The 23,691-nt window shown below is 38.1% G+C and overlaps 1 protein-coding gene across 1 annotated transcript in view; it reads right to left on the bottom strand.

Moving 5' to 3' along the window:
- The window catches only part of LOC131942759 (synaptotagmin-15), a gene marked incomplete at its 5' end in the record, with an annotated part of 87,493 nt that overhangs the window by 5,168 nt on the left and 58,634 nt on the right, over positions 1-23,691 (bottom strand). Inside the window, 4 exon segments of the mRNA XM_059302681.1 lie at positions 3,875-4,057; positions 4,217-4,340; positions 4,952-5,122; positions 22,157-22,250. Coding sequence (XP_059158664.1) covers positions 3,875-4,057; positions 4,217-4,340; positions 4,952-5,122; positions 22,157-22,250 — 572 coding nt within the window.

Here is a 23,691-nt window from a genome sequence, read left to right as displayed (position 1 = left end):
TATCCTGTGGTGCCCATCTTGTTTCCCCACAATGTGTGTGTATGTATGTATGTTTGTGTGCGGTGGGCCGTGTATCTTACATATCCTGTGGTGCCCATCTTGTTTCCCCACAATGTGTGTGTGTGTATGTATGTATGTTTGGGTGCGGTGGGCGGTGTATCTTACATATCCTGTGGTGCCCATCTTGTTTCCCCACAATGTGTGTGTATGTATGTATGTTTGGATGCGGCGGGCGGTGTATCTTACATATCCTGTGGTGCCCATCTTGTTTCCCCACAATGTGTGTGTGTGTATGTATGTATGTTTGGGTGCGGTGGGCGGTGTATCTTACATATCCTGTGGTGCCCATCTTGTTTCCCCACAATGTGTGTGTGTGTATGTATGTATGTTTGGGTGCGGTGGGCGGTGTATCTTACATATCCTGTGGTGCCCATCTTGTTTCCCCACAATGTGTGTGTATGTATGTATGTTTGGGTGCGGTGGGCGGTGTATCTTACATATCCTGTGGTGGCCATCTTGTTTCCCCACAATGTGTGTGTATGTATGTATGTTTGGGTGCGGTGGGCGGTGTATCTTACATATCCTGTGGTGCCCATCTTGTTTCCCCACAATGTGTGTGTATGTATGTATGTTTGGGTGCGGTGGGCGGTGTATCTTACATATCCTGTGGTGCCCATCTTGTTTCCCCACAATGTGTGTGTATGTATGTATGTTTGGGTGCGGTGGGCGGTGTATCTTACATATCCTGTGGTGCCCATCTTGTTTCCCCACAATGTGTGTGTATGTATGTATGTTTGGGTGCGGTGGGCGGTGTATCTTACATATCCTGTGGTGCCCATCTTGTTTCCCCACAATGTGTGTGTATGTATGTATGTTTGGGTGCGGTGGGCGGTGTATCTTACATATCCTGTGGTGCCCATCTTGTTTCCCCACAATGTGTGTGTATGTATGTATGTTTGGGTGCGGTGGGCGGTGTATCTTACATATCCTGTGGTGCCCATCTTGTTTCCCCACAATGTGTGTGTATGTGTGTATGTTTGGGGTTGGGGTGTATCTAACATATCTTGACGTGCCAATCTTGTCCCCCCACAATGTGTGTGTATGTGTGTATGTTTGGGGTGGGGGTGTATATATCATATCTTGACGTGCCAATCTTGTCCCCCCACAATGTGTGTGTGAATGTGTGTATGTTTGGGGTGAGGGGGTGGTGGTATCTTATATAGCCTGACGTGCCCACTTTGTCCCCCCGCAATGTGTGTGTATGTGTGTATGTTTGTATGTTTTGGGGGGGGGGGTAGTATTTTACATATCCTGCCCTGTTCATCTCCCCCCCCCCCACAATGAAACACGACACGCTTATCTCCCTTGACGCTCTCACGCGCGTCCTGCCATCAACGCCTCACGCGCACACAGCTGACAAAAGGTGAGCGGGGCGGGTGACATAACAATGCACGTGCCTGTCGTGACGAGACGTATGAGCCGGCACAGTTTGACACCTGCTGACATGGGGGGGGGGGTCGGGGACAGGAGGGGGAGGTCAAGGTGAAACGGATTGCGTGCCGCTCTTTTTTTTTTTTTTTTTTTTTTTTTTAGCGCAATTTCCATTCTGGAGAATTGCGTTTATTAACCCGTCATTTCTGGATGTATGAATGAATGGATGGATGGATGGATGGATGTGTGTCCGCAGCTTTAAGTCGTATCTCCTCCTCAACGAAGCAATATCGATGACTAGTTCCAAAAGCAATTATGTTAAGCAAGTTACGAGGATGAACATAGGCCATAAAAATTACGGGTTTCTTTCATGGATTTCCCGGAAAAGCCAAACAACCTCGAAAAAATGCAGTTTTTGGCCCATATCTCGGCAACCAGACCACTTAGCGACTTGAAACATGTACCAATCGATTCCTGCCATAATTTAGAACAATATTGCCGAAGAAAGTTTTCAAAAATATCCTTTCGTTCGGTCACAATTTTTTTTTGAATTAATTAAAATTTGGACCGAATTAGTAGGCATTTTATGCAACCACACCACACGCGTCATCACGTTCAATAGCTGCGCCATCACGTTCAATGGCTGCGACGTCACGTTCGGTAGCTGGGCGCGCAATGGTTTTTAGTCATGTTACTCTATTGTAAATAAAACATGTAAAATACTGAAAAAAAAATTAATAAAAAATGTTTTAATAACTAACCAATGGTTTTACTAACCCTGCTATTGATTTACGCTACGACAGAGCTATTTTTAGATAACACAAGGAAATTGCGCTAAAATTGTCACTAGACTTTTTTAATTACTTGTTTTTTTTTTGGAAGCTGGCTCGAAGGATGTAATCTAAGGTGTTGATGTTGAGAGAGGAGTCGATTCTTTGTTGTCTGAGATAATCCTATTTCGGTACTTTAACTCCATGCTTAAACTATAAAATAATCTAATCGCATATAACCTTTCTTCGATACTTCGATTCTTACACTAATTTAAACTATTAATTCTGAATCCAACATTTTCGATACCCTTGCCTTAACTTTACCAAGAAATAATGTGTAGTAAGGAAGTAGTAGCATAATACGGACACAAGGACATATTTTTCTCAGTGCTAGATGGTATAAATTAAAGTCAAGGTCAGAGTTCCGCCATTTTTGTTTGTTTGTTAAATAGCCAACATATCGATACACTTAAACAGTCACGGTATCAATACAATTCCACAGTTTATGCAACGATACACTTGAACAGTCAATGTATCGATGCAGTTAAATAGTCAAGTCATCGGTACACTTAAAAACTAGGCATCGATGCAATAAAACAGTCAATGTATCGGTACACTTAAATAGCCAATGTATCAATACACTAGTATAGTCAATATATCGATACAGTCACTAACAATGTCTATGCAGTGATACACTTGACTTGGTTGTATCCATAAAACGGAAAAGAGACAACATAACTTACCTTTGTGTACACTACCTGGTACCATATAACGGAAAAGAGACCCTACCTTTGTGTACACTACCTGGTACCATATAACGGAAAAGATACCCACGACCTACCTTTGTGTACACTACCTGGTACAATATAACGGAAAAGAGGTCCATGACCTACCTTTGTGCCTACTACCTGGTACAATATAACGGAAAAGAGACCCACGACCTACCTTTGTGCCTACTACCTGGTACCATATAACGGAAAAGAGACCCACGACCTACCTTTGTGTACACTACCTGGTACCATATAACGGAAAAGAGGTCCATGATCTACCTTTGTGCTTACTACCTGGTACCATATAACGGAAAAGAGACCCATGACCTACCTTTGTGTACACTACCTGGTACCATATAACGGAAAAGAGACCCACGACCTACCTTTGTGTACACTACCTGGTACAATATAACGGAAAAGAGACCCACGACCTACCTTTGTGTACACTACCTGGTACAATATAACGGAAAAGAGACCCACGACCTACCTTTGTGTACACTACCTGGTACAATATAACGGAAAAGAGACCCACGACCTACCTTTGTGTACACTACCTGGTACCATATAACGGAAAAGAGACCCATGACCTACCTTTGTGTAAACTACCTGGTACAATATAACGGAAAAGAGACCCATGACCTACCTTTGTGTACACTACCTGGTACAATATAACGGAAAAGAGACCCACGACCTATCTTTGTGTACACTACCTGGTACCATATAACGGAAAAGAGACCCATGACCTACCTTTGTGTACACTACCTGGTACAATATAACGGAAAAGAGACCCATGACCTACCTTTGTGTACACTACCTGGTACAATATAACGGAAAAGAGACCCACGACCTATCTTTGTGTACACTACCTGGTACCATATAACGTAAAAGAGACCCACGACCTACCTTTGTGTCCGCTCACGTGTTGCATGACTCCCACGGTGATGGATGCCGTGTCCAATGACGTCACCGACACTTTAAACGTAAAAGACTCGTTAAAATTCGGACTGCTCGTCTTCTTGATCATTTCCGTTTTCTTGGCCTTGACCTGTTTGTTCTGCACCATCAAGTTGACCTTGGCGTAAATATCTGCAGCAGGAAACGAAAAAAATCAATCGGTAATTTACCTTAGTTATATTTAGAACCGGCCTTGAAGGTTATACACGAGAATTCTAAACCTCGATAGGTAAATTATCAGGTTTTTATTATTTTATTGAACGCGTGCCGAGGGTTGTATCATTATCTCACCCATTGTTTGGCCAATCGGTGAAGAGCCACAAAGATCACGTGTTTCAAAAAGACCAATCGTAAGGCGTTCTAGATGATTGTTGTAGCAGAGAGAGATGAGAAGTTCACCCTTGCTGGTGGTACACTGAAATTACAAAATTAGATAAAAAGCTGTCTAAGCTCATGACATATATATATATATATATATATATATATATATATATATATATATATTCCCTCACTTCAGAGTATAAAGTGGATAATGCTACTAATTCACTACTGTAATGCCACATCACTTTTTTTAAAAAGTTGATGCTTGTACTACATCAATGTCCTGTTTTTTAACGGCCAATTATAGGTTGTAGTTTACTAATGCCATGCCCCGTTACATCTGACTGAGCATTGCTAGTAGTTTACCAATGTGCAGAGGCGTAGCGACCCTTCCCGGCCGCCGGGGACAAACTTCTTTCGATTTGCACCCCCCCCCCTCAAGATTTCGATTTGCACCCCCCCCCCCCCTCACACTTTCGATGTGCACCCCCCTCAAACTTTCTATATGCACCCCCCCCCCCCCCTCAAGATTTGATTTCGATTTGCACCCCCCCCCTCCCTCAAACTTTCGATTTGCACCCCCTCTCAACCTTTCAATTTATTTTTCCAACCTATTTTGGCGCCCCCTAAGGTCGGCACCTGGGGACATGTGTCTCCCCCCGCCCCCCTCCCCTCGCTACGCCTCTACCACTGCGCACCCCTTACCTCCGAGACCTCCCTCTCCAGGTCGCGCCACACGACCAGACGCACGTTGCTCTCGCTCGCGTGCTCCCTCAGGGGGTAAAGAGCGTGACCGATGACCTGGTGACGTTTGTGTCTGTCCACATCATAGACGGTCAGCTTCAGCACCCGCTCTTCTAGAGCCCTGTGGGACACCTGCAAGACAAGGGGTGAGTTGGTTGAGTGATGACGTCATCAGAATGTTGAGTGATGACGTCATCAGAATGTTGAGTGAAAAACCAATGGTGTCATCAGTGTTGAGTGATATACCAATGATGCCATCGGAATGTCGAATGATTAATCATACATTCAGAATGTTGAGTGATATAATAATGATGCCATTAGAATATTGAGTGATATACCAATGATGCACTCAGAATATTGAGTGATATACCAATCATGCACTCAGAATGTTGAGTGATAGATTATTAATATGGTCGTAAACACCTTGACCCAAAATCCCTGACCCAAACACCTTGTCCAAAACACCTCGACCCTAATACTTTCACCCAAACACCCTGACCCAAACATCTTTACCCTAAACACCTTAAAGGTCCACCTTGAACAAAACAATTACAACATCTTAACCATTTCAAGTTGACCCCTTCACCTTGACCCCTACACACAAAACCCCTTAACCACAACAATTTCTTGACCCCCCCCTACACCTTCACACAAACAAATGACCCCCTTACATCCAAAATCCAGCCAACCTCCCAACTCTACCCTAATTACCCCATCCAGACAGATAATCCATAATCCTAACCCACCCACGATTCTAAGCACTAAAACCCACCCCCAAAAAAAACCCTCGCATTAACCCCCTTCATGATTTATTCCCCTCCCATTGTGAATTCCCCCTCGCCACTAACTAACGCTAATCCCAGCACGTGACCTCTAACCTTTCACCCACGACCGCACCGCATGCCGGGATCGTTAGTCTAAATGTTTAATCAAACGAGACTCGGTCCACTAGGTGCGCTATGTTTTATGACGGGCCGAGGATGTAGGAGAAGCTGATTGCAATTAAATAGTCTTAATGGCCACGCTTGCGGGAGGGGCATCTGAAGTTTAAAGAAATAAAATCTAAGACTCTTTTGATCCAGCAATATTATGGCTGATATTCCATCCTGTATCGAAACCTTGAGTAAAGCTATGCAATATATATATATATATATATATATATATATATATATATATATATATATATATATATATATATATATATATATATGTATAAATAAATAAATATATATATATATATATATATATATATATATATATATATATATATAATAAAGGAACTTGTCTTGACTGACAGCATAAAAAATTAATACATTAATAAAATTTACAAAAAACTGTGCCATCATGTCAGAATGTCGCACTGTATCGGTGGGGTGGGCGGGGTCATAGCGGCATGGGTTGAAAGGGGTGGGGATTGGTTGGGTACGGTGGCCCACACATCAGGAGCAATGTTGCGTGACCTGAACGCTGTGGTGTTCTACATACAGCGTGTGAGTTCGTGTGTTTCTATGTTTGTTTGTTTTTTTTGTTTTTACTTTTTCGTTTTTTTTTTTTAATATGACATAGCAGGGGTCGGCAACCTTTTGAGACGAAAGAGCCAAAAGTTACAAATTTACAACATTACCCGGTTTTTAAAGAGCCACTAATTTTTTATGTCAATAGTATATTTGTTTAGGATATATATATATATATATATATATATATATACATATATATATATATATATATATATATATAAATCCTAAACATATCATACTATATATATAATATAAAATAAATAGTTTTGAAAGTATGAAATAATTTTATTTGAATTTGTGTTCAGAGGATCTACTATGTAAGTCAGAGTACTTGCATTTGTTTTGAATTGCTCAAATTTCTCAGTGAAAACATCCTTCATTTTGTTTATATTAATGCTGAAGTGATTGAATAGTAGCATTTCATAACGATATTTTTTTCAGATTTTTCGCAATTAAGTAATTTACCGCTCACTATGTATTCAACAAAAAAAAAAGTATTTTTTTTTTTCGAAATAAACCACTTCTTCAAAGAAGACATAGGCTGGGTTTTCAGTTTTACACTTAGCTGGTTTAGTTTCTTTGAGATATCCACGATGAAGTTGAATGTTTCAATTCGGAATGGACAATGTAATAGGAAGTACACTGAGATAGGGAGTAACTAAATAGAATAGTGAATGTTTTTGTTTATACCTATTGTTATAGCGTTTATTACCGAGTGTTGTCGACTAATATTTTTATGAGTTTTGAAAATAAAATAAAATAATTATTAATATTTGTGCATGGAGCTGAAGAGCCGCAACTGGACACCAAAAGAGCCGCATGCGGCTCGCGAGCCGCAGGTTGCCGACCCCTGACATATAGGATAATACTATAATAGATATAAATGATGGCTTTACAAAGATGTCCCTCGGAAGGAATAACATTGGAAAATTACAAGGAAGAAACATAATATAATGTAAATTATCTAACTTTCAAGAATTAACTATAAAATAAAGCTATTGTGTTCATTTTCAAGCTTAAATGTGGTTTAATTTGTAGAAATATAAAACTTAAAATTTTTGATAAAAGAAACGTGATCATTTTAAACAATTATTTTGAGCAATAGAATAAAACTTAATGCTTTAGAATGTATTTAACCATAAAATTTATCTTTCTTTTTCAGCTATTCGATTATAAATCACCTCCCTTGGTTGGATATGCTTCCCTCCCTTCATTCTCCATTACTTTGTTTTGATTAACCTCTAACATAATTATAATCTTTATTCTAAATTATGGAATTTTCATTACAAAATCATCTGAATGATTTTTTTAACGGTGTCTATGCTAGTTCTATAAATGTCAATTATATACAGATTCGATTATGATGTAACCAAACGGTCGAACCTCGTGGGCATATTTACATGAGAGAGGGTTTTTATTTTTATTTTTACACTTAACTGACTATTTATAGAACAAAAGTAATAAAATATACTTGTTGGCGTGAATATGACGAACATAATTGATACAGGAGAGGGTTAATTGACGTAACCACAGAAATAAATGACGCTTGGAAACTACAGACTTCTACGAAGATATCAGGAAAAAAATCAAATATTCTTACAGACTTGTACGAAGATATAAGAAAAAAAGTCAAATATTCTTACATACGGGTACGAAGATATCAGGAAAAAAATCAAATATTCTTACAGACTTGTACGAAGATATAAGAAAAAAAGTCAAATATTCTTACATACGGGTACGAAGATATCAGGAAAAAAATCAAATATTCTTACAGACTTGTACGAAGATATAAGAAAAAAAGTTAAATATTCTTACATACGGGTACGAAGATATAAGGAAAAAATATCAAACATTACTACAAAGAGCTGGTAGGTCTTTCTATTTGTGAGGTGAACATTTACACAAACAAAAAAATAGCTACACCCGTAACATTCTTTTAAGGCTACTTTAGCTACCAAGTATCTGATATATATGTGCGTTTAAAAGTCAAGCCTTCTATATGTGCGTAGTTATTTAAATAGTAGTGTATAATTTATTTTCTCCTTTTAGTGTACTATTAAATAAAAGCTTGTTATTAAAACGTTTTATGAATTTTTTATCGGATCCAGCCCCCCCCCCCCCCCCCGACGGTCTACCCCCCCCCCCCCTCCCACATCCCCTATTAAGGGGTCTAGTGGTAGAGTTTTTTCCGCCCATGGGCTGTCTCCTGTTGCCACGTACTTAAAAATAATTCAATCTAATTTAAAATATATTCATGGACACAGACGGTCCGCTTTAAAATAGTTTTGAATTTTACCCTAATTTTTATTTATCTATTTTTTTTTTAATTTTAAATTTTAAATTTTTAAAAAAATTTAAATACATTTTTTTTCAATTTAAAACAAGTACACCAACACCAACATATTTTACATATTTCAAACATCAAATAAAACCGAATGATTATTAATTGTACTTAATGACTATTTACATAATGGCATACATATGGTTATACTACGATTGATATGAGGTGTGAAGCAGAGGCGTAGCGACCCTTCCCGGCGCCCGGGGACATACTTTCAATTTGGCGCCCCCCTCGGGAGCAAATTTTCGATTTCCACCCCCCTCAAACTTTCGATTTGCACCCCCCCCTTGAACTTTTCATTTGCACCCCCCCCCCCCCCTCAAAACTTTCAATTTGGCGCCCCCCCCTAAGGTCGGCGCCCGGGGGACATATGTCCCCCCCCCCCCCCCCGCCCCCCCCCCCCCCCCTCGCTACGCCTCTGGTGTGAAGTTAAAATGAAAGTGTTGGAATCCCGGGTGGGGACAGTGTTTCTTCCAGACTTTTTTTCTCCGGGGAGGGGGGGGGGGATACTTGAAATTTTCGGGGGGGGGGGCGGTAGATTTCGGCCCCCCCCCCCCCCCCCCCCCCGACGAAATGCCTGGATGAAAAACTGGTTGGCTTCTTTTTATTATTTGTATGCAAGAAAACGCTTGCTCGCATGAATATAGTGACCCGAAGATCGTCAGCACTCCAAATGCTAACTTCTTCACCTTACTGTACTATCCTGGAAGACTATTCCATGCGTTGTGTAGCGAAACGTGCATGTTTCTCTTTACTTCCAACTCTCCTAACTTTCTCTTGAGTTCTGTAAACTTATCACTCCATAAATGTTTGGGTTTCAAATCCAACAATTTCATTAGAAGAGAACCAACATCAAATCCAAATAGCTCAAACTTAAACTCATTTGTTTTAGTGTTGAGAGGATCTACTATGAACGTCAAGGTACTTGAATTTGTTTTGAATTGGTCAAATCTCTCAGTGAATCCATCCTTCATTTTGTTTATCGTAATGCTGAAGTAATTCATGTTATAAGTAGCATTGGTTTCATCATATTTTTTTTTTCAAATTTATCGAAATTAAGTAATTTATCGCTCTCTGTGTCTTCAACAAAAAATATTTTTCTCGAAACAATCAACTTCTTCAAGCAAGGCATAGGTTGGGTTTCCCTTTCATTGCAGTTTTACATTTAGCTCGTTTAGTTGCTTTGTAATATTTAACATGAAGTTCGATGTTTCAATGCGTGATGGACAATTTAATAAGAAGTACATTGAAATAGGGAGTAACTGAATATTCTAATATGATAGCGAGTGTTTATTGATTATATTTATTATTATATCGCTCATTACCGACTGTTGCAGAACAATATTTTTATGAGTTTTAAAAATAAAATTAATTAATTATAAGTATTTGTTCAATGAGCTGAAGAGCCTCAACTTGACATCAGCAGAGCCGCAGGTTGCCGACCCCTGCTCTAAAGGGATTCAAAATTGACTGATCTATCAAAAAACAACGTTAACTGTCTAAGTTTCAAGAATTAACTTTTAAAATAAAGCTATTGTGTTCACTTTCAAGTTTAAATGTGTTTTAATTTGTGGAGATATTAAGCTTAGCATTTTGATGAGCAAAACGTGATTAGTTTAAAAGATTATTTTACTGAGAAATAGAATCAAACTTAAAACATTAGAATTTATTTTAACCATGACATTTTTTTTCTTTCTTTTTTTTTAGCAATTTGATTATAAATTACCTCCCTTGTTTACTTATGCCCACCGCACCTCCTCTCCATTTCCTAGTTTTGATTACCCTCTACTAACATATATATATATATATATATATATATATATATATATATATATATATATATATATATATATATATATATATATATATATATATATATATATATAAAGGAACTTGTCTTGACTGACAGCATAAAAAATTAAAACATTAATAAAATTTACAAAAAACTGTGCCATTACGTCAGAATGTTGCACTGTATCGGTGGGGTGGGCGGGGACATAGCGGCATGGGTTGAAGGGGGTGGGGATTGGTTGGGTACGGTGGCCCACACATCAGGAGCAATGTTGCGTGACCTGAACGCTGTGATGTTCTACATACAGCGTGTGAGTTCGTGTGTTTCTATGTTTGTTTGTTTTATTTGGGGTTTTTTTTTAATAACACATATAGGATAATACTATAATAGAAACAAATGATGGCTTTACAAAGATGTCCCTCGGAAGGAATAAAACTGAAAAATACTCAGAAAACCATTGTATAATGTAAATTATTTAACTTTTAAGTATTAGCTATAAAATAAAGCTATTGTGTTCATTTTCAAGCTTAAATGTGTTTTAATTTGTAGAAATATAAAACTTAAAATTTTGATAAAAGAAACGTGATCATTATAAATAATTATTTTGAGCAATAGAATAAAACTTAATGCCTTAGAATGTATTTAACCATAACGTTTTTTTTTCTTTTTCAGCTATTTGATTATAAATTACCTCCCTTGGTTGCTTGTGCTTACCTCCCTTCATTCTCCATTTATAGTTTTGATTAACCTCTAACATAATTATAATCTTTATTCTAAATTATGGAATTTTCATTACAAAATCACCTGAATGATTTTTTTAACGGTGTCTATGCTAGTTCTATAAATGTGTTATATACCTCGTGTGCATATTTACATGAGAGAGGGTTTCTATTTTTATTTTTACAGTTAACTGACTATTTATAGAACAAAAGTAATAAAATCTACTTGTAGGCGTGAATATGACGAACATAATTGTTACAGCAGAGGACTTTCGTTCGTTAATTGACGTAACCACAGAAATAAATGACGCTTGGAAACTTCAGACTTCTACGAAGATATCAGGAAAAAAATCAAATATTCTTAAAGACTTGTACGAAGATATAAGAAAAAAAGTCAAATATTCTTACATACGGGTACGAAGATATAAGGAAATAAAAGTCAAATATTCTTACATACGGGTACGAAGATATAAGGAAAAAATATCAAACATTACTACAAAGAGCTGGTAGGTCTTTCTATTTGTGAGGTGAACATTTACACACAAAAAAAAAATAGCTACACCCGTAACATTCTTTTAAGGCTACTTTAGCTACCAAGTATCTGATATATATGTGCGTTTAAAAGCCAAGCCTTCTATATGTGCGTAGTTATTTAAATAGTAGTGTATAATTTATTTTCTCCTTTTAGTGTACTATTAAATAAAAGCTTGTTATTAAAACGTTTTATGAATTTTTTATCGGATCCAGCCCCCCCCCTCCCCCGCCGACGGTCTGCCCCCCCCCCCCTCCCACATCCCCTATTAAGGGGTCTAGTGGTAGAGTTTTTTCCGCCCATGGGCTGTCTCCTGTTGCCACGTACTTAAAAATAATTCAATCTAATTTAAAATATATTCATGGACACAGACGGTCCGCTTTAAAATAGTTTTGAATTTTACCCTAATTTTTATTTATCTATTTTTTTTTTAATTTTAAATTTTAAATTTTTAAAAAAATTTAAATACATTTTTTTTCAATTTTAAAACAAGTACACCAACACCAACATATTTTACATATTTCAAACATCAAATAAAACCGAATGATTATTAATTGTACTTAATGACTATTTACATAATGGCATACATATGGTTATACTACGATTGATATGAGGTGTGAAGCAGAGGCGTAGCGACCCTTCCCGGCGCCCGGGGACATACTTTCAATTTGGCGCCCCCCTCGGGGAGCAAATTTTCGATTTCCACCCCCCCTCAAACTTTCGATTTGCACCCCCCCCCCCTTGAACTTTTCATTTGCACCCCCCCTCAAACTTTCAATTTGGCGCCCCCCCTAAGGTCGGCGCCCGGGGGACATATGTCCCCCCCCCCCCCGCGCCCCCCCCCCCCTCGCTACGCCTCTGGTGTGAATTTAAAATGAAAGTGTTGGAATCCGGGTGGGGACAGTGTTTCTTCCAGACTTTTTTTCTCCGGGGAGGGGGGGGGGGATACTTGAAATTTTCGGGGGGGGGGGGGGCGGTAGATTTCGACGAAATGCCTGGATGAAAAACTGGTTGGCTTCTTTTTATTATTTGTATGCAAGAAAACGCTTGCTCGCATGAATATAGTGACCCGAAGATCGTCAGCACTCCAAATGCTAACTTCTTCACCTTACTGTACTATCCTGGAAGACTATTCCATGCGTTGTGCAGCGAAACGTGCATGTTTCTCTTTACTTCCAACTCTCCTAACTTTCTCTTGAGTTCTGTAAACTTATCACTCCATAAATGTTTGGGTTTCAAATCCAACAATTTCATTAGAAGAGAACCAACATCAAATCCAAATAGCTCAAACTTAAACTCATTTGTTTTAGTGTTGAGAGGATCTACTATGAACGTCAAGGTACTTGAATTTGTTTTGAATTGGTCAAATCTCTCAGTGAATCCATCCTTCATTTTGTTTATCGTACTGCTGAAGTAATTCATGTTATAAGTAGCATTGGTTTCATCATATATTTTTTTTTCAAATTTATCGAAATTAAGTAATTTATCGCTCTCTGTGTCTTCAACAAAAAATATTTTTTCTTGAAACAATCAACTTCTTCAAGCAAGGCATAGGCTGGGTTTCCCTTTCATTGCAGTTTTACATTTAGCTCGTTTAGTTGCTTTGTAATATTTAACATGAAGTTCGATGTTTCAATGCGTGATGGACAATTTAATAAGAAGTACATTGAAATAGGGAGTAACTGAATATTCTAATATGATAGCGAGTGTTTATTGATTATATTTATTATTATATCGCTCATTACCGACTGTTGCAGAACAATATTTTTATGAGTTTTAAAAATAAAATTAATTAATTATAAGTATTTGTTCAATGAGCTGAAGAGCCTCAACTTGACATCAGAAGAGCCGCATGCGGCGAGCCGCAGGTTGCCGACCCCTGCTCTACAGGGATTCAAATTTAACTGATCTAACAAAAAAAACGTTAACTGTCTAACTTTCAAGAATTAACTTTTAAAATAAAGCTATTGTGTTCACTTTCAAGTTTAAATGTGTTTTAATTTGTGGAGATATTAAGCTTAGCATTTTGATGAGCAAAACGTGATTAGTTTAAAAGATTATTTTACTGAAAAATAGAATCAAACTTAAAGCATTAGAATTTATTTTAACCATGACATTTTTTTTTCTCTTTTTTTTTAGCAATTTGATTATAAATTACCTCCCTTGTTTACTTATGCCCACCGCACCTCCTCTCCATTTCCTAGTTTTGATTACCCTCTAACATAATTATAACCTCCAGTCAAAATTAAGGAATTTTCCTTACAAAATCGCCTCAATGATTTTTGTAAACGGTGTCTATGCTAGTTCTCTAAACAGTGGCGTAGCCATGATCGTCTCATTAGGGGGGGGGGGGGTTCAATTTTTTTTCCAGCATTATATATATATATATATATATATATATATATATATATATATATATATATATATATATATATATATATATACAAAGGGGTCTATGGGGGGGGGTGTTGTAACCCCCTAACCCCCCACCACCCCCCCTGCCTACGCCACTGTCTCTAAAAGTCTGTAATATACATGTTTGATTCTGACTAATAAAACGGTTGTACCTAGCGTACATATTTACCTGAAAGACTATCTATTTTTACATTTAGGGGGGAAGGGGGGGGGGGGGGGGGGCTCCGTAATTTTGTGATGGTGTGTTAAGTGGGGGAGTGGGGCGAATGTTCAGATGGTATGACGTCACACTTTTGCATGTTATAAAAAAGCGATAATAGAAAACGCATTTTAGCCGTTATTTCGCGTTTTAGAAAACTGTTTTAATAAACTGTATTAGGAATTTATTAAAATACCATATGTTGACAGTGGGCAGACAAGATTTTGGAAAAATACCGTATTTTAAGAAAAATTCAACTGCAATTTTGAGGGGGGTTGAAGGCTGAGGTGTAACGTTATTTTAGGGGGTCAGGTTTTTTGTGACGATTTGTGACGGAGTGGAGGAGGGGAGGTAAAAATAGTCCCAAAAAAGTGTGACGTCATTTATTGATGACCCCCCCCCCCTTCCCCTTAACTGACTATTGAATATTGACTATTACAAAAGTAATTAAAATATCGTCGTCGGTGTTACTATGACGTACATATTTGTTAAAGGAGAGGACGTTTGTTCGTTGATTCACGTAAGCAGTGTTTCTTCCAGACTTTTTTCTCCGGGGGGAGGGGGGGGGGCACCTGAAATTTTCGGGGGGGGGGGGGGGCGGTAGACTTCTTCGGGGGGGGTGGACACTGTTGAAAGTATATATTTTCTATATCAATTATATAAAATTCATTTCGTTCGGGGGGGGGGGGGGGGCGGTAGAATTTTTTCGGGGGGGGGGGGGGGGGGCCGAAGAGACGCCTGGAAGAAACTGTACGTAAGCATATAAATAAATGAAGCTTAGAAATACAGGCTTGTTCGAAGATATAAAGAAAAAAATCAAATATTCTTACAGACGTGCGAAGATAGCAGGAAAAAAAACAAATATTCTTACAGACTTGTACGAAGATATCACACAAAAATCAAATATTCTTACAGACTTGTACGAAGATATCACACAAAAATCAAATATTCTTACAGACTTGTACGAAGATATCACACAAAAATCAAATATTCTTACAGACTTGTACGAAGATATCACACAAAAATCAAATATTCTTACAGACTTGTACGAAGATATCACACAAAAATCAAATATTCTTACAGACTTGTACGAAGATATCACACAAAAATCAAATATTCTTACAGACTTGTACGAAGATATCACACAAAAATAAAATATTCTTACAGACTGGTATCAGGATATCGACAAAAATCAAATATTCTTACAGACTTGTGCGAAAAAATAAGAAAGAAAAAAAAAATCCAATATCCCTACAGAGAGCTGGTAGGTCTATCTATTTGTGAGGTGAACATTTGCACAAACAAAACAAAAATAATTACACCCGAAAACTTTTTTGCAAGGCTACTTTAGCTACCAAGTATCTGAAAAAGTTGTTCTAAATACTGTCATCTCCGTCTTTCCTTCTCTCTCCTTCTCTGCACCCCCTCTTCCTCTCTCTCTCTCTCTCTCTCTCTTTCTTCCCTCTCTTCGCCCTCTCTCCCTCTCCCCTAACTCGCATTCTCTTTCATTATCTCTATTTTAGGCTAAAAATTAATTCCTCAGTTAATACCCGTTAATACCACAGTTAATACCTCAGTTAATACCTCAGTTAATACCTCAGTTAATACCTCAGTTAATACCTCAGTTAATACCTCAGGTTATACCTCAGTTAATACCCGTTAATACCTCAGTTAATACCTCAGTTAATACCTCAGGTTATACCTCAGTTAATACCTCAGTTAATACCTCAGTTAATACCTCAGTTAATACCTCAGTTAATACCTCAGTTAATACCTCAGGTTATACCTCACTTAATACCTAAGTTAATACCTAAGTTAATAATACCTCAGTTAATACCTCGGATATACCTCAGTTAATACCTCAGTTAATACCTCAGTTAATACCTCAGTCAATACCTCAGTTAATACCTCAGCTTATACCTCAGTTAATACCTCAGCTAATACCTCAGGTTATACCTCAGTTAATACCTCAGTTAATACCCCAGTTAATACCTCAGTTAATACCTCAACTAATACCTCAGTTAATATCTCAGTTAATATCTCAGTTAATACCTCAGTTAATACCTCGGATATACCTCAGTTAATACCTTAGTTAATACCTCACCTATTACTAATACACTTGAAAATACTTTACCTTATTCTAGACAAGAGGTTTTTTTAACTCCCACACGGCTCGTCAACTGAATGTTACAGGTTTATACAGGCAGGATTGGTCCACTGTGGCCGAAACTTTAAAAACAATTTATTCTTCTTCTTCTTCGTTCTTAATTTTAGTGTTGGAAGGTATCCCCTCCAGCACAATTAAGAATACGTGTCAACTGGTTATGCGCCATTGAGGCCATTGACTGCGATTTCAGCCTGCTTTTCTTTCTGGATTTGTTTCGAAGGCCTTGTCCAACCAAGAACAAACTACAAGCAGCAGTTAACTGTTGTTTGATTTTGGAGTTGTTTCTCCTAGAAGAGTGGCTGTCCCCAGCTAACGAGCCTCATCTGCCCGAGGGTTCGAACTCGAGACTTTTCGGTTTAGCAACCATGAGCTTTACCGACTCGTGTATGGATTGTTCTAACCAAAGTTTCAACAATAGTTTGGAAGTGTGCCCAATATTTTTAGTGTGTGTAGTTTACAGCGTCAGTTTGCCTTGCATGTTCGCTTTGGTATTATGGTTTTCATCATCGGCGTGTGAGGGATGCTACATATTTACAATAGTAATATTTCTTTCTGACATGTACTTTCATTCATTCAACGGGTTTACTTACTCGTAATAAGAAACGACTAATTACAAATTTATTTTACAAATGATATATTCCAATGTAAAAGTGTAAATGATGGGTTATTCAATAATCGAAACATCTTTGTTTTATCTTATTCGGAAATCGGTGTTAACAATGTCATCAAAATGTCCCTACTTGAGGGATCCAAAATTATACTTAATTTATTTGTAAAAGGACACACTACAAATGAAAATTATCAGACTAGGCGAATTATATTATGAAATAAAACTATTGTGCTTCAGTTGACAACTTTGCATGTTTTTTAATTTGTAACATTGTAAAAGTTATTATTTTGAAACGAAATTCGTAACCAATTTAAATATTATATTTTGTATGAAATAAAATGATTTTAACGTGTTAAAATTTCTTACATATGCATGACCTCTTTTCTTTTTAAAAATGTTTGATAATTAAAACACGTTATTTCCCTTGGTTAAAATAATCATAGCTTCACAAATGGGAAGTAATATTTACTACTAGTCGACCCGCGGCGTAACATACGTCGCTATTTAGTGACCAAAGACTTTCCCCGACAGTGTTTCTTTTAGACTTTTTTTTCCAGGGACGACGACACATGAACTTTGTATATAATTCTATATGAATTATATTTCGTTAGGGGGGGGGGGGGCGTTCTTCGGAGTGGGGGGGGGGGGGGGGGGGGGGGTGGCAAGAGATGCCTGAAAGAAACTGGCCCTCGAACTGATATTTGATAGTTAATTCGGCCCTCGGGTTGAAAAGTTTGGAGACCCCTGGTTTAGACCAACGTGTGTGGCTAGCAGAAAATATACGTGCTCTTTAGCTTTCAGTTGATTATCAAAATATGTAATGAGAAGAAACTATACGCTCTCTCTCTCTCTCTCTCTCTCGTCTCTCAGCCTACATATCTCTGTCCTCAGACTTCAACGTGTGATAGAAAGTATACGCTCTCTCTCTTTCTTTCTTCCCCATGTCACTCTCCCATATCTCCCCCTCTCTTCCATCCCCCTCCCCCGTCTATCTTTCTCTACCCTCACCCTCTCTATCTCCGTCCTCAATTAGACTTCAACGTGTTTGATAAGGCAGAAGTATCCGCGCTCTCTCTCTCCCTCCCCATCTCTCTCTTCCCCCCTCTCTCTCATACACACTCTTTTCCCTCACCCTGCCTCTATTCTTCTCTCTCTCTCTCTCTCTCTCTTTCTTTCTTTCTTTCTCTCTCTCTCACTCTCTTTCTCCCTCTTTCTCTCTCTCTCTCTCCCTTTCTCACTCTCTCTCTCTCCCTCTCTCTCTCTCTCTCAGACTCCAATGTATTCGAGATTTTCACGATGACATGATCTCAGCGACTTTTATCCCCTCTCTGTTAATTTACACCATAAGTATTATGCACTCTCGCGACATATTTTAGATTATTCACATTTTTATCATGCAAACTGGCCGGCCAATTCTGCTTCACCTGCGATGTAGACATGAACCACCTTAACTTTTACATTGGATTACAAAGGAAAAACAAACTTGAAATACTTTAATTGTTTAGAATAACTTAACTAGTACTATTTATGGTCGAGAGGTTCTTTAGCCCCCCCCCCCTCCCCCCCCCCCTCACACACACGTTTGATACCCCGAAGGTCAGCTTACGTGTACTGATGACCAAAGGTAAAATATGATGTAGTTTGTTTTATGGCAAAAAAAAAGTTTAAAAAAAATGTTCGTTATGATAATGATGTCCCTTGTTAAGAGATCCAAAATTAATTCAAATAGTGAAATAAACCAAATTTTCTCTTAAGATGATAAACTATTTAGAACTACTTATTTAAAAAGTGCTAATGTGTTTGTGCTTTCAACTATTAATGATTTTTAATTTATCGCGTTACAAAAGTAATTACTTTGAAAAGATTTTAATTTATTTTGAATATTTGTTTTAATCAACAATAAAATTAAACTCAGTGTTTTAGAATTTGTTATTTATGCATGACTTGTTTTTCTCGAAATAGTTTTTAGCAATTTAAGTATAGATTATTTCCCTTGTATAAAATCTTTTGTGAAGGGAGGTAATTTATATTCTAGCCCTCAACACCTTCCTCCATTATTTTGCATTGATTAACATCGATCATTATTATTTAGTTTTATTTTTGCAGTAAACGGACTGTTAATAAAAACATAATATTTGTGAACGGGAATATAATGTATATAAGTTCTAAAGAAGAAGGCTTTCGTTGAATAAGTAACGCATGCGTAAAAATGCGTACAACAAGTTAAAAGTAGAAAATAAATGTTCTTTAAATATATAACAATGCGCTACTCTTATATTAGCTAGAGCTATGTAGATTTGGGTTATACGTAGATTTGGGGCCATATGTGGATTTGGGGCCATATGTGGTTTTGGGCCCTATATAGATTTGGAGCCACTTGTGGATTTTTGGCTATTGGATAATGGACCATATGTGGATTAAGCAGACATATCAATGTGGATTTAGAGCCATATCTGGATTTGGGCCATATGTGGATTTGAAGCCATGTGTTGATTTGGGGCCATATGTGGATTTGAAGCCATATCTGGATTTGGGCCATATGTGGATTTGGGGCCATATGTGGATTTTTGGCCATATATGGATTTTTTGTCATATGTGGATATAGGGCCATATGTGGATTCGGAACCATATGTGGATTTGAGGCCATATGTAGATTTGAAGCTATATGTGGATGTAGGGTAATTACTAGATTTTGGGCCATATGTGGATTTGGGGCCCTATGTTATTTTTTACTTTCTCGTATATACGAAGTATAGAGAAAGTCTTGTAATCGTGCAAAAAAAAAATCGAGATTTTTGCAAATCTCGACGTTTTACATCTCACTGATACGGAAAAACATAATTTTGCAATCTTGTCCGTATGTCTGTGTGTGTGTGTGTGTCCGTGTGTAAACACGATAACTTGAGTACCGTTACAGCTAGGTTGATGAAATTTCATATATAAGTATTTTATCAAAATCGTAGATCCGTATCAACTTTTGAGCGATTTCCGATAACCGGAAGTGGTACTTTTTCTACTTTGAATTTTTCAAAAGCCTATAACTTAAGTACTATTTCAGATAGATAAATGAAATTTGATATGTAAGTAAAAGATCTAATTCTCTACCTTCTGTCAAATTTTGAGTAATTTCCGTTGACCGAAAGTACTTATTTACGCTATTTCCGATTTCTCAAAAAACGCGTGTAAATTTATAAAGTACTAATAAGATTGCGCACTATTATGCACATCTTTATTTAGCGTTCACTTGGTGTGCATTTCTTTTTTCTACGAGATTATATTCTATTTTTAAAAATTTGAGTAATTAAAGTGGATTAAAAATTATGTCTAGAAGTCTATATCCCGAGTTGCCATCCCCCATAGTGTTATATTAGAATATTCGAGAAAGTTTAGGGGAGATCACTCCCGGTTTATTTTGGTTGGGTTTTGTCAACTTTACAAAGTATAATTCAAGTAATTCTCTTGTTACACATTTAGTTCAAAGTAACTTCTACAATCTATAGTATAAAAGCTATAATAAAACTCTAAGAAAGGCTACATAAAAAAAATTATAGCAGAATTACTTTCAAACTTCACCCATCAAACCCTGAAATTGCCATAATTAGAAAATTTTTCCACCATTTTGTATCTAACCCGATCCTTCACAAAAAATATCCTTTCCCCCCCCCCCCCCCCCCAACCCCCTTCACTAGGTTTGTCTGACTTATCCGACTGCTAAGGTGTGGATGCTGATTCGTTCTTTAATGTGACATGTAATTGTTTGTGACACGTCATTTGGCACGCATATATCTGAGGAAATAATCGACAGCGCTCGCTGGCTGTCAAAATGTTTGTTGTGTAGGATCAATCATAAACACGCATGTCAATATTTAGTTTGTGTCATCTCTATAATTAGACATTGGCGTCCTTTTGTTTGGCAACAAAGGAATTTTTAAGGGAACAGTTCGGTTCATTAAAAAATATAAACAATGTATGAGCAGGAAGCGATGACAGCTGGTGTTTATGTCTAGACGGCTCGTCTTTGATTTCTCAGGAAGCAGCCGCATGTGTCTTGTGTTTGATAATTAAAAGCAGCCAACACAAGATTATTGTGTTAGCAAAAAAAAAAACCGTTCCTTTGACAAGCCATGCGGTGGGCATGTTGGGTTTAATCATCTGTTTACAACTTTAATTTCGTGGCACGCTTAACATCGCAGACGCTAGCTGTTGTTCGTTTCACACACACACACACACATACACACACACACACACATACACACACCACACACACACACATACACACACACACACACATACACACACCACACACACACACCACACGCACCACACACACACACACCACACCACACCACACCACACACACACGCAACACGCACCACACACACCACACACACACACACACACACACATACACACACCCACACACATTTACCGATAATCCGCCCCTGATGCTATGGTAACCTTGTGACTGTGTATTGTATGTCGTCTTATGTATAAAGAAGGTTATGATAACTACATTGTACAACCTTTCGCTCTACTCTCCACTACACCAACAACATAATACAACATTTCGTACTACTGCCATTATACCAACTACAAAATACAACATTTTATCCAACTTTCCACTATACCAACTATAAAATAGATGTTGTCATATTCTCCACTATACCAACAATATAATTCAACCTTCATCATACTATTCTTTGCTTCAATCATTCCCATCTTGTTTATTTTAATTACGTTTTCAAACATGGATCTAACGTTTTAAGCCAGGTTTAAACAATAAAATATTGAAGCTTCACTGATGGATGTAAACTCAGTGTGGTCCGGACGCGGCCCGCGGTTCTTTATGTTTCAAACATAGAAGAGAAACTAACCTGAAAGACGTAGGTCTCCTCAAACTTTGGGTGACAAGTTTTCCTGCGGAATTTGGACTGTAGGTACCGCCTCTCGTCTGGCATCAGGAATAACCTGAGTGGTGGAGTAAAGTAAAATTATTTGATCAAATAGTGGAGGTAGAGTAAAATTGTTTGATCAAATATTGGAGGTAGAGTAAAATTATTTGATCAGGAATAACGTGAATAGTGGGCTAGAGTAAAGATATTTGATCAGGAATAACATGCATGTATATCTCCTTTTGCCTGCTCGTGCCCAAGACACATATGATCTCGGCATATGAAGCACTATGCCCAGCCGCCTTTGCTTTCTCTCACAAGAGTTAGGTACCCATCATGGCTGGGTCGACTCAGGGACTTTCTACTGAATTGAACCCGGATTCAAACTCGCGACTTTCGGATTAGCAGTCGAGTTCTCTATCGCTAGGCCACACATTCCCATAACTTGCATGTTAGGTGTAGAAAAAACAATGATTCGATCAGGATTAACCTTCGTATTTGATATTTTTAAAGATGATTTAATCAGAAATAGCTTGTGTTGCAGACGTAAAAAAGGTTTTGTAGACAAAATGTGCATGCAATAAATTATGAAAAAATTAATCAATTTTAAACTTGTTTAGCTAATGTCCACCATCTGATGTCTTTTCTTACGGCTAATCCCGTGATTGCGTGCACTATACGAGCTATGTAAACACATTTTTTTGCATCACGTGGTTTACTGCACTATACGAACTATGTAAACAGTTTTTTAATCACGTAATTTACTGCACTATATGAACTATATAAACACAGTTTTTTAAATGTCAACACCGCCCTACACCTTATTCTTGCCTGTGCAGCCGCATCTATATTCAATAGTCTAACCACCTTCCTGCACAACCACCTCACACCCCACCCATCCTACGATTGCCTACACTACCCCACCCATCTTCCGATTGCCTACACTACCCCTACCCATCTTACGATTGCCTACACTACCCCACTCATCTTACGATTGCCTACACTACCCCACTCATCTTACGATAGCTTACACTACCCCACCCATCTTTCGATTGCCTGCACTACCCCACCCATCTTACGATTGCCTACACTACCCCACCCATCTTTCGATTGCCTGCACTACCCCACCCATCTTACGATTGCCTACACTACCCCACCCATCTTTCGATTGCCTACACTACCCCACCCATCTTTCGATTGCCTACACTACCCCACCCATCTTTCGATTGCCTACACTACCCCACCCATCTTACGATTGCCTACACTACCCCACCCATCTTACGATAGCCTACACTACCCCACCCATCTTTCGATTGCCTGCACTACCCCACCCATCTTACGATTGCCTACACTACCCCACCCATCTTTCGATTGCCTGCACTACCCCACCCATCTTTCGATTGCCTGCACTACCCCACCCATCTTACGATTGCCTACACTACCCCACCCATCTTTCGATTGCCTGCACTACCCCACCCATCTTACGATAGCCTACACCACTCCCATCTTACGATTGC

This window comes from Physella acuta, unplaced genomic scaffold (genome assembly GCF_028476545.2).
Source record: "Physella acuta isolate Inbredline_101_S28 unplaced genomic scaffold, ASM2847654v3 ptg000425l, whole genome shotgun sequence".
Classification (NCBI taxonomy): domain Eukaryota; kingdom Metazoa; phylum Mollusca; class Gastropoda; family Physidae; genus Physella; species Physella acuta.
This window is presented reverse-complemented; position numbering and strand designations above follow the sequence as displayed.